Source organism: Lithobates pipiens, unplaced genomic scaffold (assembly GCF_037356315.1).
Source record: "Lithobates pipiens isolate NorthernLeopardFrog02 unplaced genomic scaffold, aLitPip1_a1.2 Scaffold_23, whole genome shotgun sequence".
In the NCBI taxonomy this organism is placed as follows: Eukaryota; Metazoa; Chordata; class Amphibia; order Anura; family Ranidae; genus Lithobates; species Lithobates pipiens.
This window is the reverse complement of record NW_027507785.1, coordinates 208,278,075-208,294,603: the sequence shown is the minus strand read 5'-3', so window position 1 is coordinate 208,294,603 and position 16,529 is coordinate 208,278,075. Positions and strand designations below refer to the sequence as shown.

Here is a 16,529-nt window from a genome sequence, read left to right as displayed (position 1 = left end):
CTGCAAATAGGTACTCGGGTACTCTGATGGGCTGGAGATAGGTACTCGGGTACTCTGATGGCCTGGTGACAGGTACTCGGGTACTCTGATGGCCTGGTGACAGGTACTCGGGTACTCTGATGGCCTGGTGACAGGTACTCGGGTACTTTGATGGCCTCGTGACAAGTACTCAGGTACTCTGATGGCCTGGTGACAGGTACTCTGATGGTTTGGTGACTGGTATTTGGGTACTCTGAAGGGCGGTGACAGGTACTCATATGGACTGTGACAGGTACTCGGGTACTCAGATGAACTGTGACAGGTACTCAGGTACTCAGATGAACTGTGACAGGTACTCTGGTACAGAGATGGACTGTGACAGGTACTCGGGTACTCAGATGGACTGGAACAGGTACTCGGGTACTCAGATGGACTGGAACAGGTACTCGGGTACCCTGATGGACTGTGACAGGTATTCGGTACTCTAATGGACTGTGACAGGTACTCGGTACTCTAATGGACTGTGACAGGTACTCGGGTACCCTGATGGACTGTGACAGGTACTCGGTACTCAGATGGGCTGTGACAGATACTCGAGTACCCTGATGGACTGTGACAGGTACTCGGTACTCTAATGGACTGGGACAGGTACTCGGGTACTCTAATGGACTGTGACAGGTACTCGGGTACCCTGATGGACCGTGACAGGTACTCGGGTACCCTGATGGACCGTGACAGGTACTCGGGTACTCTGATGTGCCGTGACAGGTACTCGGGTACTCTGATGTGCCGTGACAGGTACTCAGGTATTCTGATGTGCCGTGACAGGTACTCGAGTACTCTGATGGGCTGGGACAGGTACTCGGGTACTCTGATGGGCTGTGACAGGTACTCGGGTACTCAGATGAACTGTGACAGGTACTCATATGGGCTGGGACAGGTACTCGGGTACTCTGATGGGCTGTGACAGGTACTCGGGTACTCTGATGGGCTGGGACAGGTACTCAGGTACTCAGATGGACTGGGACAGGTACTCGGGTACTCTGATGGTCTGTGACAGGTACTCGGGTACTCTGATGGTCTGTGACAGGTACTCGGGTACTTTGATGGGCTGTGACAGGTACCCGGGTACTCTGATGGGCTGGGACAGGTACTCGGGTACTCAGATGGACTGGGACAGGTACTAAAATACTCTGATGGGCTGTGACAGGTACTCTGATGGACTGTGATTGACAGGTACTATGAGGGGTGGTGACAGGTCCTCTTTATTGGGGGGGGGGGGCAGGCAGGCAATCAGTGTGATTGGTGTACACTAGGCGGTAACGAGATGTTACCGCAATCTCCTCCTCAAACACGATCGGTGTGTGAGGAGGAGAACAACCCGGTAACATCTCGTTACCGCGGTTTGTTTACATTTTAGTGATCGGCTGTGAATGGATCACAGCCGATCACGTGGGTAAACAGCCGGCCAATGGCTGTTTACCAGCGTCGGTGACGAGCAGTGTTCCCGGGGAACACGCCGCCACCGACGTGCACGCGCAGCGCGCTCACGATCGCGCGCATGCGCCGTGCACAGTCGGGGTGTGACCATCTGTGATCAGCCGTGACTTCATCACGGCCAATCACGTGGTAAACAGCCATAACCAATGGCTGTTCACCCCCCTTCGGTGGCGAGCGGTGTCTCCGTGACACACCGCCACCGAAGAAACAGAGATGCGTGCGCACGATCGTGCGCATTCCCTGTTTAAACGGGAGGACGTCATATGACGGCCTCCCGCCGCAATAGGTGCGCCGCCTGGCCGTCATTTGACGGCCGGCGGTCAGCATCTAGTTAAGGTGCTGTGTGTGCACTCAGGTGTTCCCCCCCAGGTAATGGCCGGTCACCTTAGAGCATGTGACCTTGCTGATTAGGCTTGGTCAATACACACATTGGAACCTGTAAACGGTTCAGTGGTAAATCCAGAATCCTGTGGTGGCCTCACTCTGTGCTTCAGTATGGTAATGAAGTCCCTTTTGTGCCTCAGTAATACCAATAGAAAAACCAATAGAGGACTTCATAGTGTAGTATATTAAAACTTTTAATATCAACACAGTAAAAAATCCCTTGCTGGGTACTCACATTTGCATGGCGTGTCAGGGCGCCACTCTAAAATAGCATAAAAAACAAGCTGTAGCAGCTGATATCGGGGTGGTATGTTGATCGTCCTTAGTGGGTACACTGACTAGCGTTCCGTCCTGTCCCCTTCCCCTACGTGTGTCGATACAAGGGGTTAATTCGTATCTTCCTCAGGGGGTCCCCTGAGGAATACCTACTGGTATTTTAGAGTGGTGCCTTGACGCGCCATGCAAATGTGAGTACCCTGCAAGGGATTTTTTACTGTGTTGATATTAAAAGTTTTAATATACTACACTATGAAGTCCTCCTTTTTCTGTTGGTATTACTGAGGCACAAAAGGGACTCCATTACCATACTGAGGCACAGAGTGAGGGCACCACAGGAATCCGGATTTACCACTGAACCATTTACAGGTTCCAATGCGTATATTGACCAAGCCTAATCAGCAAGGTCACACGCTCTAAGGTGAGCAGCCATTACCTGGGGGGAACACCTGAGTGCAAACGCAGCATCTTAATATTGGATTGACCCAGCACAATATTGAGTGCACACAGCAACCACTGAATCGCATGGATCGCATGGATTACATTGGAGCACTTTTTAACTTTTTTTGATTGCACAGCACATTGTAGCACTTTTTTTCTCACATATATGTGTATATATTATAAAATATATATATAAGGATTTTTATAGTTTGGTTCACCATTAGATTGGTTTAAGGATTTTATTGATTGCTTTTCTCTCATCATATGGATGTTTTATCATAGCCTGCATGAAAGCACTTTATTTGGAATATTGTATGTATTTTAGCACGTTATCACTTTATTGCTGTTGTTATATAGCAAATTTTTTCATTTCACTATTTGGATCTTAAGTTTGAAAGCACAGCGTATTTTAGAATATTGGATGATCTTTGCATGATTTATGAGACACGTACAACGCTAGCTGCTGATTCAAAATTATAGTGTCATTTGAGAGACCCTATTTTGGGCTTATAGCAAGTGGTGGCTCGCAGGACATTACATTGTTTGTAAGTGATGTAAAATCAACTGTTTCCACCTGAATTCCGGGTTGGCCAGTGAATGGGGGAAGTACGGGTGCTGCAGAAGTGGTGGGCTCCCAATTCGGATTGGCAAATGCAGCAGGAAGGGCACTAAGGGCTCGACGGCCTGTGTTTGTCTTCTTCTTGGTGGTCACTAGTTGTGCTAGCCCCCTTACCAGCTTGAACTGCACTTATGAGACTCACCACATCACCACGGAATACTGCAGTGCTGGTTTGACTATGAACAGGATGCACTAGGCCGCTGGTGCTTGCCAGTTCAGAAGGATGAGTGGCACTCGTACTGGCTCTCTGCTCCATATGAGAGCCCTGCAGTTCTTGCACCTCAATGACAGCAGAAGAATGGGGTCGGGTACGCCTGACCTTGGCAGGGATCACAACTCTGTTGTCAGAGCTATCTGTCACGGTGTCGCTGCTGTCTACCGGTTCGTATTCTGAGCCTGAATCTGACAGATGGGTGACTTCCTCTTCACTATCTGTCATGCTCAGAAATGTGTAGGCAACTTCACTACTGTAACTTCCATTGGACATTTTGGTCTCTAAATTTACTAGTACAGTATTGAGACTCACAGGAAAAAGAGCTACTGACTGTCAGTGACTACTTCAAACGATACCATTTTTTTTTTTATGTTCACAGGGATCTGGCCTGACACTAGAATAGATCTGATCAGATCAGATATCGATCCGTTCAGACACTATATTGTTAAGGGAGGTGTATGGTGCTTGCCTGGGTGTTAGCGCTACTGGCACCAATCTGACGCTACCTGGGGCGATGCAGACCCTATCTGACACTAAAACCTAACTGATATCACCCGCTGGGTGATCAGGGGGTTAAACCTTTATTTAGGTAATATACGGCGGGTGCCCTGACACTATAAAAAATAACTAGCTAACCAGCATCACCCGTAACACTAATATAGTGATCATTGGTGACAGGGGGTGATCAAGGGGTTAAACCTTTATTAGGGGGGTCACTAGACCTAGCTGTGCTTACCACTAAGTACCCTAACACTGATTTTTATCACTAATGATGCCAGTACAGTGATAAAAAAATCAACACTGCATTGGGTGACACAGTGAGGGGGGGGGGGGGGGGGGTGAGAGGGTTAACTGGGGGGAGGATCGGGGGGGGGTGATCGGGGGTTGATAAGTGTACCTACATGAACTGGTGTCAGTGTAGTGTTGGTGCACTTCCACTGAGATGTCTTCTTTCCTCTCTCTGGAATGAAAAGACTTCCACTGCTGTGTTTACAATTACACAGGCAGGGGAGGGATTTAATTTGCCAGGACCGATCACCAGGTTCATTGGCCTGAGCCTGGAGGCTTATCAGTTCTGAATCTAATCTGATCGCTGCACGAGCCCGACGTATAGCTACAACGCTTCGCACAGCCAGGCCAACCTGCCGCAGTATAACTGCGGTGGCTGGTCCGGAACTGGTTAAAGGGGTTGTAAAGGTTTGTGTTTTTTCATCTTAATGTATCCTATGCATTAAGGTGAAAAAACACCTTGCAGTGTCCGGTCCCCCAGCCCCCCAGTTTTATTTACCTGAGCCCCGAATTTCCGTGGGCGTGATCTCCTGTCGTTCTCTCTGCGTCTTCTTGGCTCTTCATTGGATAGATTGATAGCAGCTCAGCCATTGACTCCTGCTGCTGTCAATCAAATCCAATGACGCGGGGGACTGAGCTGAGTCATACACTCTGCGGCTATGGACGGTTAAGGGGATCCCAGAATCGATCTATCCCAGCCATCTTCCCCTGACGGTTTCTAATGCCATGACTGGACTTTCCGGCAGAATAGGTCTGACAGAATCATTCTGTCGGATAGTTCGATCATGTGTGGGATAGGCCGATTGTTTATCTTAAAAAAAATTCAGACGGACCTAGAAATAGAACATGTTTCAAATCTGTCCTACAGACTCAATTCCTATTGGGAAAACCGTTCGTCTGTATGCTGATCTGACGGATCAAATACAACGCAAGGGCAGCTATTGGCTACTGGCTATTGAACTTCCTTTTCTAGTCCCATCGTACGTCATCACGTTCAAAAAGAATGGACTTTCGAACGGACTTTAGTCCGTTCGTGTGTGGGCAAATCCGTTTGTTCGGAGGTCCATGGAAAGTCTGTCCCCTGATAGGACCTACCTTGTACTGTTTCCAGAAACTGTGTTCCCAATCCACTATATCCTCCATCCCTGGAGCGCTAACGCCGGTAAAACGAAACCCTGTATTCCCTCCAGGCATGCACCAACACTACGTAAAGGACTATTGACCACAAGACCAAATTAGAACCTTTCTCTATGGGAAACTCCTATCATCCTCCCAATGCGCAAACCGACTGGGGAGACCACCCATTCTCACCTGGACCTACCTCCTGCTTACCCACCATCTTAAACTCCTAGACAAAAACTTGCAATGCTCACGACAACTTACCCCTTTCGAAAGACTATGCATCCAGACGACACCTCAATCTCACCTGCTATCCTACACACATAACCATTACCATTACCACACAAATGTTGGTAATATCAACATCTCTATGTCCAGAGTAGGGATGAGCTGAACACCCCCCGGTTCGGTTCGCACCAGAACTTGCGAACGACCCCCGCGTTCGGTACGAACGTTAGAACCCCATTGAAGTCTATGGGACTCGAACGTTCGAATTGGAAAGTGCTAATTTTAACGGCTAATATGCAAGATAGTGTCCTAAAAAGGGTTTGGCGACCTGCCTCCTGCCTCAGGGGACATGGGTCACTGCAAAAAAAAAGTTTTAAAAACTACCGTTTTGGCGGGAGCACTGATTTTAATGACGATTAAAGTGAAAAAAAAAGTGAAATATTCCTTTAAATATGGTGCCTGCGGGGTGTCTGTAGTATGCCTGTGAAGTGCCACGTGTTTCCCGTGTTTAGAACAGTCCCTGCACAAAATGACATTAAACGGAAATAACACCATTTAAAACTGCTTGCGGTTTTAATGTTATATCTGGTTCCTGCAATATGGTTGAAAATCATTGAGAAACATGGCATGGGTAGCCCTCCCTGCCCATTACCAGCCTATTTGGGTCTTGTACGCATATTAAGGGGAACCCCGTACCCATATTAAAAAAAGGAAATGCGTGTGGCCCCCAGGCCCTATATACTCAGAACAGCAGTATACAGGCGGTGCAAACAAGACAGGGACTGTGTAGGTTTGTTGTGTTAAGTTGAATCTGTTTGTCATTTTCAACCGGTACATTTTTAAAGTGTAGCTCCAGTCAAAAAAACTATCTTTAAGCTTTTTGGAAAACATAGGAAAGGGTTATCACCCCTGTATAATTTGTTTTGTCGTCCATCTTTTTTCATCTCACTTGCTGCTGTCTCCTTGCGTTTGCAAGTAGGAGATGTTTGTAAGTTGGATGTTTGAAAGTAGGGGCCTGCCCTATATTATAGCGGTATGTACTGGGTACAGAGCACGCAGACAGCACGCACTATCTCCTAACACTACTGACTGCAAGCTCTATTATTAACCACTTGTTAGCCCAATGTTTGCATAAAGTGAAAGATGAAGTTATGCTGAGTAAATAGATATCAAACATGTCACTCTTCAAAATTGCACATGCCCGTGGAATGGCGCCAAACGTCGCTACTTAAAAAATCCCCATAGGCGACGCTTTAAATATTTTTTTACTGGTTACATGTTTTGAGTTGCAGAGGAGGTCTAGGACTAGAATTATTGCTCTCGCTCTAACATTCTCGGCGATACCTCACATGTGTGGCACATGCGAGCACATGGGGACATGGGCGCTTTAATTTTTATTTTATTTTTTTATTGTTCATTTTACTTTATTTATTTTAGTTTGACATTTTTTTTCCCAAAAATATATTTTTGATCACTTTTATTCCTATTACAAGAAATGTAAACATCCCTTGTAATAGGAATATGGGGTGACAGGTCCTCTTTACAGTGAAATCTGGGGGGTCAATATGACCCCACATCTCACCTCTAGGCTGGGAAGCCTGAAATAAAAAATAAAAAAAAGATTCTGGCTTTGATCGTACTGGCGAGTTGGTAGAAGCACCGGAGGGCGGTGAGGGGTGGGGGGCGTCTATGGCTGGGTATTTCAGGGTATCACCGAGTATGGCTGGGTATCTCTGAGTATAGCTGGGTATGGCAATTTATGGCAGGGTATTACAGAGTATTGGCGGGGTATTGGCGGGGTACTACAGAGTAATAGCAGGGTACTGCAGAGTATTGGGGGTACTGCAGAGTAATGGCGGGTACTGCAGAGTATTGGGGGGTACTGCAGAGTAATGGGGGTTACTGCAGAGTAATGGGGGGTACTGCAGAGTAATGGCAGGGTACTGCACTGCAGAGTAATGGCGGGGTACTGCACTGCAGAGTAATGGCAGGGTACTGCACTGCAGAGTAATGGCGGGGTACTGCACTGCAGAGTAATGGCGGGGTACTGCAGAGTAATGGCGGGGTACTGCAGAGTAATGGCAGGGTATTGCACTGCAGAGTAATGGCGGGGTACTGCAGAGTAATGGCGGGGTACTGCAGAGTAATGGCAGGGTACTGCACTGCAGAGTAATGGCAGGGTACTGCACTGCAGAGTAATGGCAGGGTACTGCAGAGTATGCACTGGTATTGCAGAGTATTGGCAGGGAATTGAGGGGTTAAATTCGGTGAGCAGCGATGTGGGCACTGCAGATGCAGCCCACATCGCTGCTGACACCGATCTCTTTCCTCTCCGCTGTACCGATCGGTACAGAAAGGGGAGGGAGGAACAGGCGTCATAACATGACGCCGGTTTGTTTCCAAGTGATCACTCCGTCATTTGACGGAGCAATCACGTGGTAAACGGCCGCTATGAGCGGCCGTTTACTGTGATGCGCCGGGTCCTATGGACCCGGCGGTCACGGATGCTCTCGAGTGCGCACACCTCGGGGCACGCGAGAGCAGAATTCTGGGAGGCCGTTAATTAACGGCCTCTCTGAGTTAAACAACCGCCCTGAAGCCGTTAATCGGCAATGGGCAGTTGTTAAGTGGTTAAAGCTAGATCACTAGCTATATAGGTGAGGTGAATATAGTGGTGTATACTGCAGTCAGGGCACAGACAACAACCACTACACAGCAGCAAGATAGGAAATCAGCCAAAAACGATTGGTGTGTACTGTGTTGAAGGTACACAGAACACCCACTGCTTCAGATGCAAAGTAACACACTACAGGAGGCCGCCTTAAAGGCGGCCTTATATAGTGTGGGGCGTGCACTACACAGCCTGAGCTATGATTGGCCACAGGCAGGATGCCTGTGGCCAATCATGGCTCTCCTCGCTGCCGGCGCTGCGATTGGCCAAGCATGCGGGGTCACAGTGCATGCTTGGCCAATCATCGGGCAGCAATGCACTGCGCCAACGCAGTGCATTGTGGTCCGCGCGCGTGTCACTCGAATTTTGACGCGAACGGCCAAAACGTTCGGAATTCGCCGAACGGACGAACAGCCAATGTTCGAGTCGAACGTACGTTCGACTCGAACACGAAGCTCATCCCTAGTCCAGAGATTGTCACTGGAATGCTGCCATGAATAGGAAAAGAAAATTACGGTAAGTATGAAACAATTCTCTGTTTTTTGTTGGCTTGAGTAAGCAAGGGTTACAACTCCTCTTTTTTGCCATCTGTTTCCCATTACGTAGATTTCTTTTCACTTCCTTTTCCATAGCCATGCAGGAAGTGATAGAAAATCCATGAAAATTAAGGGAATTCCTAGTGTGCCCATTGGAAGATCCACCCCCTATTACCTATCTGGGGACAACCCAAAATTCAGGATTTTCTTGACCTTGTAGGACTTAGGCCCAGTAACCTAATGCCTACTACCCCATGCCCACATACCACCCTCCAAAACCCCTCTTTACAAAAGACCCAACTAGGCTTTGGAGTAAATGGCCATCCGGCCTTATTTTATTAACAAATATAAACTTTAGTAAATAACATAAATTAACATTACCAACACTTCAACTTTTAAACTGGTTCCTGGTTGGGTGGGGGAAACGCCCACCCACTGGTCACTGCTACCACCTATTTTAACTTCAACCTTATGCCTCCAGTCGGAATCCCCTGACTCGGAGGCGTTATCAAACCTAGCAGTGACCTACCCCTTTTAACCCTTCCAGGTACCCCCTGTACCTGGAAGTACCATAAACCACTCCCATCACATGGATGGGTACAGCATGTTTTTACACATGTACTTCTCCGATCTCCTCTCCCAGCAACCCAAAGAGCTGCCACAGCCCGCAAGGGGTAAACCCTTACCCTTGCGAGCACCTCCAAACCCTCAGGCCCCACTGGATCCCATCTTGCATCCCAGGGCCCACAAATCCGTACCAACCTCAGTCAAATGCACCCCATCACTCCCGAGATACCTCCAAGTGTCCACCTCCAATTCCCTGTGTCGAACCGCCAAACATCCATTCCAAACAAAAACCTGCTAACTTCTTTATTTACTTTTACCGAGCCCTGTCAACCTTTTTGTCCGACCACGCCCATCTCCAGGACCTCTAACCTACCATGTCCGACCATATCACCACCATTTGAGGATAAGCAGCTTGTTATCCTCAATAGGTCATCCTTTTCGTCCCAAATCAAATCCCGCATGGATCTTGCTCCCATGTCATTCCCCCCAACATGTAACACCAAAACATAGGGAGGGCGGTCTGGTCTAGAGAACCTAAAAAACTTCCCCCAGCACCCTATTCCCCCGCATCCCCAGTACCCCGATTCACCAGACTAGAGCCTCCTGCCCGGGGGTATCATCAATTACCTGCCGTTAGGCCGAACGACCGACCTCTTGGCCCCCCAGTTCACATACGAGTGGCCAAGTCTCCACACCAATCCGACTTCCCGACCTGTAAAAAAGATTAACAGCACAAACACATACGTTAAGGCAACACATAAACATATCAACAAATTTACAACAAACTCCCCTCGTGCAACCCTTACAACATGTGTGGGTGCACGTGCAACTTAAACCTGTCCGAGTCCCACCTCCCTATGCGCCTGACCACCTCCTGACTCAGTCCTGCCTTTTGACGCCTCCGTCGCCGCCCCAATTCGGAATGAATGTGATGAAAAAAATTCTTGTGGTCAAAGCCTGCTACGACAAAACATTTGCGGAACACTGCAATAAATTGGAATTTTAAGAGGGACCCCCAACCCTCATGTACCAGGAACGAACCCCCGCCTTGCGGGCGTCTCTCCAAATAGGTCGCCACCGTTTGTACAGGGCAGAGACCAAACCCAGAAATCCTCCTCACCTCCATCCGTGCCCCCGTTCACTTTTGTCCATCTTGGAACGTCTGACCCAGATCCCGATGTAGTCTTGACCACACTCCACCTCCCCAGCCAGAAGCCCTCCAGCCACTCCCTTGGACGGGCCTTTCTATACCCTTTCACTGCCTGCTTCCCCCAGCAGTCCTTGGTGTAATCCATCCCTGTGCCCCTGCCACGTAAACAGGAACACCAGACCCGCAACCCACGGGCAATCGATGCTGGCAACAAGCCAGCCTCTAAACCCAGGCTAACAATAAAGCACCGCATGATCTATACCTGGAGCCTCCGAAGATACCCCGATGCTTGTTAAGCAGTCCAACCATTCCCTCTATACCCTAGAATAGGTGTTCCAGGAGGCCTTAGTCACTGACGCTCTCATCCATTTGGCTGCTGTCCCAAAGCTACACTCCACAGCCACTCGGGACAGGGCACCCCGCACTGCTCCGCCCTCTGCGCCAATTCCCAAAACCTGTCCCACTGGAAGCGAGACAGGGCGTCAGCCCGAGTATTCTCCACCCCCGGAAAATGCACAGCGTATATGAATGCATTAACTTGCAAGCAACGCAGTACTAAAGGCCTCAACAACCCAATTACCGTTCCCGAATCCGCCGTCAACCTGTTGACCACCTGCACTACCCCAAGATTGTCACAATTGAAGCGGACTTTCCGATTGCGAAAGGATTCCCCCCAAGTTTCCAGAGCAACCACAATAGGGAATAACTCCAACAAAACCAAGTTCTTCAACACCCCTGCTTTCTGCCACTCCACCGGCCATTTTGCCACGCACCACTGACCTTTAAAGAAGTCCCCCAACCCCGTCGATCCAGCTGCATCTGTGAACAGCTCCAGATCAAAATTGCTAATGGGGGCCAGACATCCCGAGAGCTCGTCCTGTGTACGATTCCAAGAACTCCTGCTACACCCACAAGTCCTCCCCATGTTCCTTACCCAGTGTCACCAAATGCATGGGGGAACTGACTCCCGCAGTTGAAGCCACCAGCCGGTGGCAAAAAGACCCTGCCCATGGGCATGCCCTGTCAAGCAAAGTGCAACTTACCCAACAACGGTTGAAGTCTACGTAGTTGTAGTTCACGCAATCCCCCTGGTTGCCCGCACTTCCTACTGCAACCCAACCAATTTGTCCGCCGGCAGCCCACATTCCATCCTCAAAGAATCAATCTCTATCCCCAGGAATGTCACGGTGGATGCCGGACCTTCCGTCTTTGCCTGCGCCCAAGGGACTCCCAATCGTTCCGTAGGTGTTGCAACGTCCCCAGGAGAACTGTGCAAAAGTTCAAACCTGTCGGGCCCCCCCATAAGAAGTCATCCAAGTAATGAATGACCGAGCTTATGCCTGCCACGTCCCGCACAGCCTATTCCAAGAAGGAGCAGAACGTTTCAAACAACACACAGGAGATTGAACACCCCATCGGCAGGCACCCATCCACATAGTATCTCCCTCCCCAAGTGCAGCCCAACAGCCTAAAGCTTTCGGGGTGCACTGGCAAAAGCAGGAAGGCTGCTTCTGTATCAGACCTGGCCATCGGCGCCCCCTGTCTGTAGCGCCTAACCCAAGCGACGGCAGCATCCAAAGGCATGTATGATACTGCACCTTCCTCCGGCGAGATCGAATCGGTCCCCGACCCTCCTTTAGGAAATGACAGGTGATGTATGAGCCGTAATAATTTTTTTTTTTTTGGGTTCCTTCCTAGGGACGACCCCCAACGGGGAGACCACCAGATCTGGCAGCGGCAATTCCTGAAAAAGGGGGCCGGCCATACGTCCCAGCGCAACCTCCTAGCCAAACTTCTCAGCTACCACCTTCGCGTAGGACAAGGCTGACCTCAGATTTCTAGCCACCGGTAGAACTGTAGTCAACTTACAGGGGATTTGAAAACTGTCAGCAAAAACCCACTTCCAGCAGGCGATCTGCCGCCCGGTCGTGGTATCTATTGAGGAAAGGACACATCCCGTCCACCCACACCGGTGTCGTCCCCCTTACCTGTAGAATCCCCGGGACGACCCTTCCCCCTCTTAAAACATGTTGACAACGTGTGCGTTCCCCCACAGACGGCGCACATATGTTTAAATCGAACTTGCGGGTCCCTTCATCGGACTCCCAGCAGATAAACCCCCTCTTAAAACATGTTGACAACGTGTGCGTTCCCCCACAGACGGCGCACATATGTTTAAATCGAACTTGCGGGTCCCTTCATCGGACTCCCAGCAGATAAACCCAACGCTTTTCGGTCGGTTGTCCTGACGCTGTGGAACCGCCGACCCCCCCCCCCCCCCCGAAAAACAAACAAAACAAAACTGAAAAGGCTGATGTCCCTACAGTCCCAACGGAGTGACGGTCTGACCACCATCCTCTGTCGAACCACACGTCATACCTGAGCCATGCCGGCCCTCCGTAGGTCCCATGAGCCTCACTGGTGGCCTCGAGGCACACAAACAGGGCCGTGCAATGTTCCAGCGTCTTCTCACCTATCATGCTTGCTAAGATCGCAAAGGCTGGTAGCCAATTGGAGAAGGTCCGCAGAATCAGCCGATATCGTCTCTTTTTCCCGTCCTCCTTCTTACGCTTCTCCGGCTTCAACCAATCCAGGTTGAACTGCTCCAAGGGCAGCAGGGTGAATATCTCAACACATTCGCCCTTCCAAATCTTGTTCCTCACCTCAGCCTCCAAGTGCGCTCCCAACGGTCCCTCGAAGCACACGACTACCTCACACTTAGCAGAGTCCGTCAACCTAACGGAATCAGCCACCCTGTCCCCGTCTTATTCTGGCCCTCTGTTGGTGTCACCGCGGCTGCCACTGTATCCGATGGTACCGCAGACCCTGCTGTGTCCCTAACGACCACCACTGGAATAGGTGTCCAGGCCTGCGCCGGACCACTCGGCACCGCAGGCTCAAAGCGCTATACTAACTCCTTTAGCCCTAGTGGCAAGGCCCAGCGAGCTTGCCCCTGTCCCTGGGTCAGTGGAGACCGGAGGTGTAGACACCCCCCCCATTGCTAGCCACCCCCCGCCACCGGAGTCCCAGTCGAGCTGTGGCGTCCTAACTAAGCATGGAACAATGAAAAAATGGTAGAGGAAACATTAGACTCACCAGGCTGCCCGACAGCCGCTGATACTGGACCCACCTCCGCTGATCGGCCGGGATCGTCACCTCCATTGGACTCCGTCACCTCGCCCTCAGATCTGTCGCCACCTGCCGTGTCATGCGTTGCCTCCCCCGGAGCTGCTGCCGGGCTCGCTCCGCTCACCCTGGAGCAGCCACGCTGCCCCTGCTCGCCGCCCGTCCTTGGTCCATCCAAATTGCTCTGCCCCCGCGGCGACATGCTCCTGCGCCTGTCACCCCGCCAAACACTGCATGCAGGCCGTTCATCATCGCTTGCTCCCCCTCCGGCGCTCCTCCTGGGGGTCTCACCCAAGCGCTGGGGACTGGGGGGCCTGCCCGCCGACCGGCCCCCCACCCGCTGAACTGTGCTTTCTTGCTGATGGGCTGGGCTGACCTCCGTGCCCCCCCTCGTCTCCACCGTCTGCCCCAAACCTCTGCGCCTGGCAGGGGGGTGCTGAGCCATGTGCTGTGCTGCGTCCCTCACCCGCTGAGACCTGACCTCCCCGTCAGCCCCCCCGGATGCCATCCTCCCTCCAGCCTGGGGCGACCCCCCAGCTGTGCACCGTTCTGCCCATCTGTCTGCCGGCTGCGCCCCCCTTTGTGAACCCCCGGGGCCAGGGTCAGGGCTGAAGTGGTCAGGTGGCCGGAAAATGCCACGCCTGTGGAGTAGCCGACCCCCCCGCCATCGGTGCCACCTCACCGTCCGCTGTAATGGCCGGCACCTGCTGCCTAACCCTTTCAACGCCCTGTGCCCGCAATGCCGCTCTAAACCGGTCCAGGTGTTCTGCCGCCGCCGCCATTTTGTTAGGGGAGAAGCAGAGCGGTGAGGGCGATGTGACCAAACGCTTCCTCCTCCGCTCTGTGACTGCACTTCACTTCCCCTAACCATCTCACTTCCTTAGCCCAGGCACCGCCCCCCGTTCCTCCCCTTTCCCTTTCTTAAAGTGTCCCAACCGTTTAAAGCGGCAACTGTGCAGTCCAGCACAGTCATGCCGTCCCTGCGCCTATTTCTTCTGGCATTTTGCTCCGGGACTCTCTTTTACTTTCACTTTCAATGATAATGGTAAACAGGAAAAATAGAAAGGATTAATTTCCTTGACTGGGGCACAGACAGCATTAAAAACTAACAGGTGTTCTAATCCATCTCTATTCTATCTAAAACAAAAATAAATAAATAAATAAAACTTTTGCCTTTAATTATACTTTAAATAGAACTTACAACCAAGCTATTTCCTTTAAATTCAGATTTCTTGCCTTTATGTGCTAGTGATGTCACCAAACCTCACTGCAGCCTACTGGGAAAGCTGAGGATCCTGAATCTGTTTTTTTTTAAAACATCTAGCAATTTTTGCACAAGATGGGGAAGGGGGTTGGAATTACCAGATAGCCAGTAAACTTTTCTCATGAAATGTCCACGTAAAGCATTTTCATCATGTCATGTTTCATGATAGAGCGTGGGAACTGAAAATTATGTGGGGCAAATGTTGTCTCAAAACTAATAAGGTTATCTTGCAGGTGATTGATCTGGGTGGAGAAGGTATCTCAGCAAATGAATACAGCAGCATTGGACGTATCACAGAGTTCAAATACGGGGCCAAACTTGGAAAAGTGATCCGCAAATGGGATGGGGAAAAGCTATCTTATTTGAAGTAAGCATATGGCAGGAAACAATGTGCACACAAAGTATTTCTTGCAAGATATGTCGTATACAACAGTTTTTTTTTTTTTTTTCATATAGGAACTGGGGAGAAGGCTGGGGATTTATGCCTAGTGACAGAGCCTTGGTGTTTGTTGATAATCATGACAACCAGAGAGGACATGGTGCAGGAGGAGCCTCTATCCTTACCTTCTGGGATGCTCGGTAAAGCAAACATGTTAATACCTGGGTTACCTGTTACAGGGTAATGTCCTTTTGATTTGTGGATGAAATTGGGATGAATGATATCATATGTAAGATGTATCAACAAAGTACCTCACATTCTATAAAATAATGCTAGCTAACCCTAAAAACTTTCTGATTGCAAACTTGAAAAGGTGAACCCCAACCCCCCTACTTTTTTTTCTTTTTTCTAACCTACACTTTCTTATTTCCATGAAATACCCAAAAGCTAGAGACTGCTCGATAACCCCCTCAAAGCATCCTCCCAATGTTGAGGGCATGTGGCCTGGTACGGTTCAGGAGGGAGGGGGGGCTGCTTCCCTCTGCCAGGTTGCGTGCTCGGATAGAGGGCCTGGTATGGATTTTTAGGGGGACCCCCACGTAATTTTTTTTTTTAATTTGACGCGGGGTTCCCCTTAATATCCATACCAGACCTGAAGGGTCTGGTTATGGATATTTAGGGGGAACCCCACGTCAAATTTTTTCTTAAATTTGAGGCAGGGTTCCCCTTAATATCCATACCAGACCTGAAGGGCCTGGTAATTGAATTTGGGGGACCCCCACGCTTTTTTATTTATTTATTTTTTTATCAATGACTTTAAATGAGTGTTCTCTGTATTACGGAGCCGACAATTCATAATAGCTGCGAGTGATTTTAAAGGACTTTTTTTTCTGCATAAATGACACTTTGTGCAGGGACAACTCTAAGCACCAGACACATGAGCCCCTTCACAGGCATACTATAGACACCCCCCCCCCCCTACGAAATTTAAAGGAATATTACACTTTTATTGTTTCACTTTAATCATTATTAAAATCACTGCTCCCGAAAAAACGGCAGTTTTTAAAACTTTTTTTTGCATTGATCCATGTCCCTTGGGGCAGGACCCGGGTCCCCAAACACTTTTTAGGACAGTAACTTGCAAATTAGTCTTTAAAATTAGCACTTTAGATTTTGAACGTTGGAGTCCCATAGACTTTAATAGGGTTCTAAAGTTCACATGAAGTATGCTATATACTAGCTCCGTTGAATCTTCTTTATACATTCGACAGACACCATAAGCCTTCA

The 16,529-nt window shown here is 49.6% G+C and overlaps 1 protein-coding gene across 1 annotated transcript in view; it reads left to right on the top strand.

The window, feature by feature from the left end:
• Positions 1-16,529, top strand: part of LOC143928126 (pancreatic alpha-amylase-like) — a 241,401-nt gene that overhangs the window by 124,484 nt on the left and 100,388 nt on the right. Inside the window, exons 5-6 of the mRNA XM_077452788.1 lie at positions 15,097-15,230; positions 15,320-15,442. Of these exons, the coding sequence (XP_077308914.1) occupies positions 15,097-15,230; positions 15,320-15,442 (257 nt within the window). The remainder of the gene's footprint in view (positions 1-15,096; positions 15,231-15,319; positions 15,443-16,529) is intronic.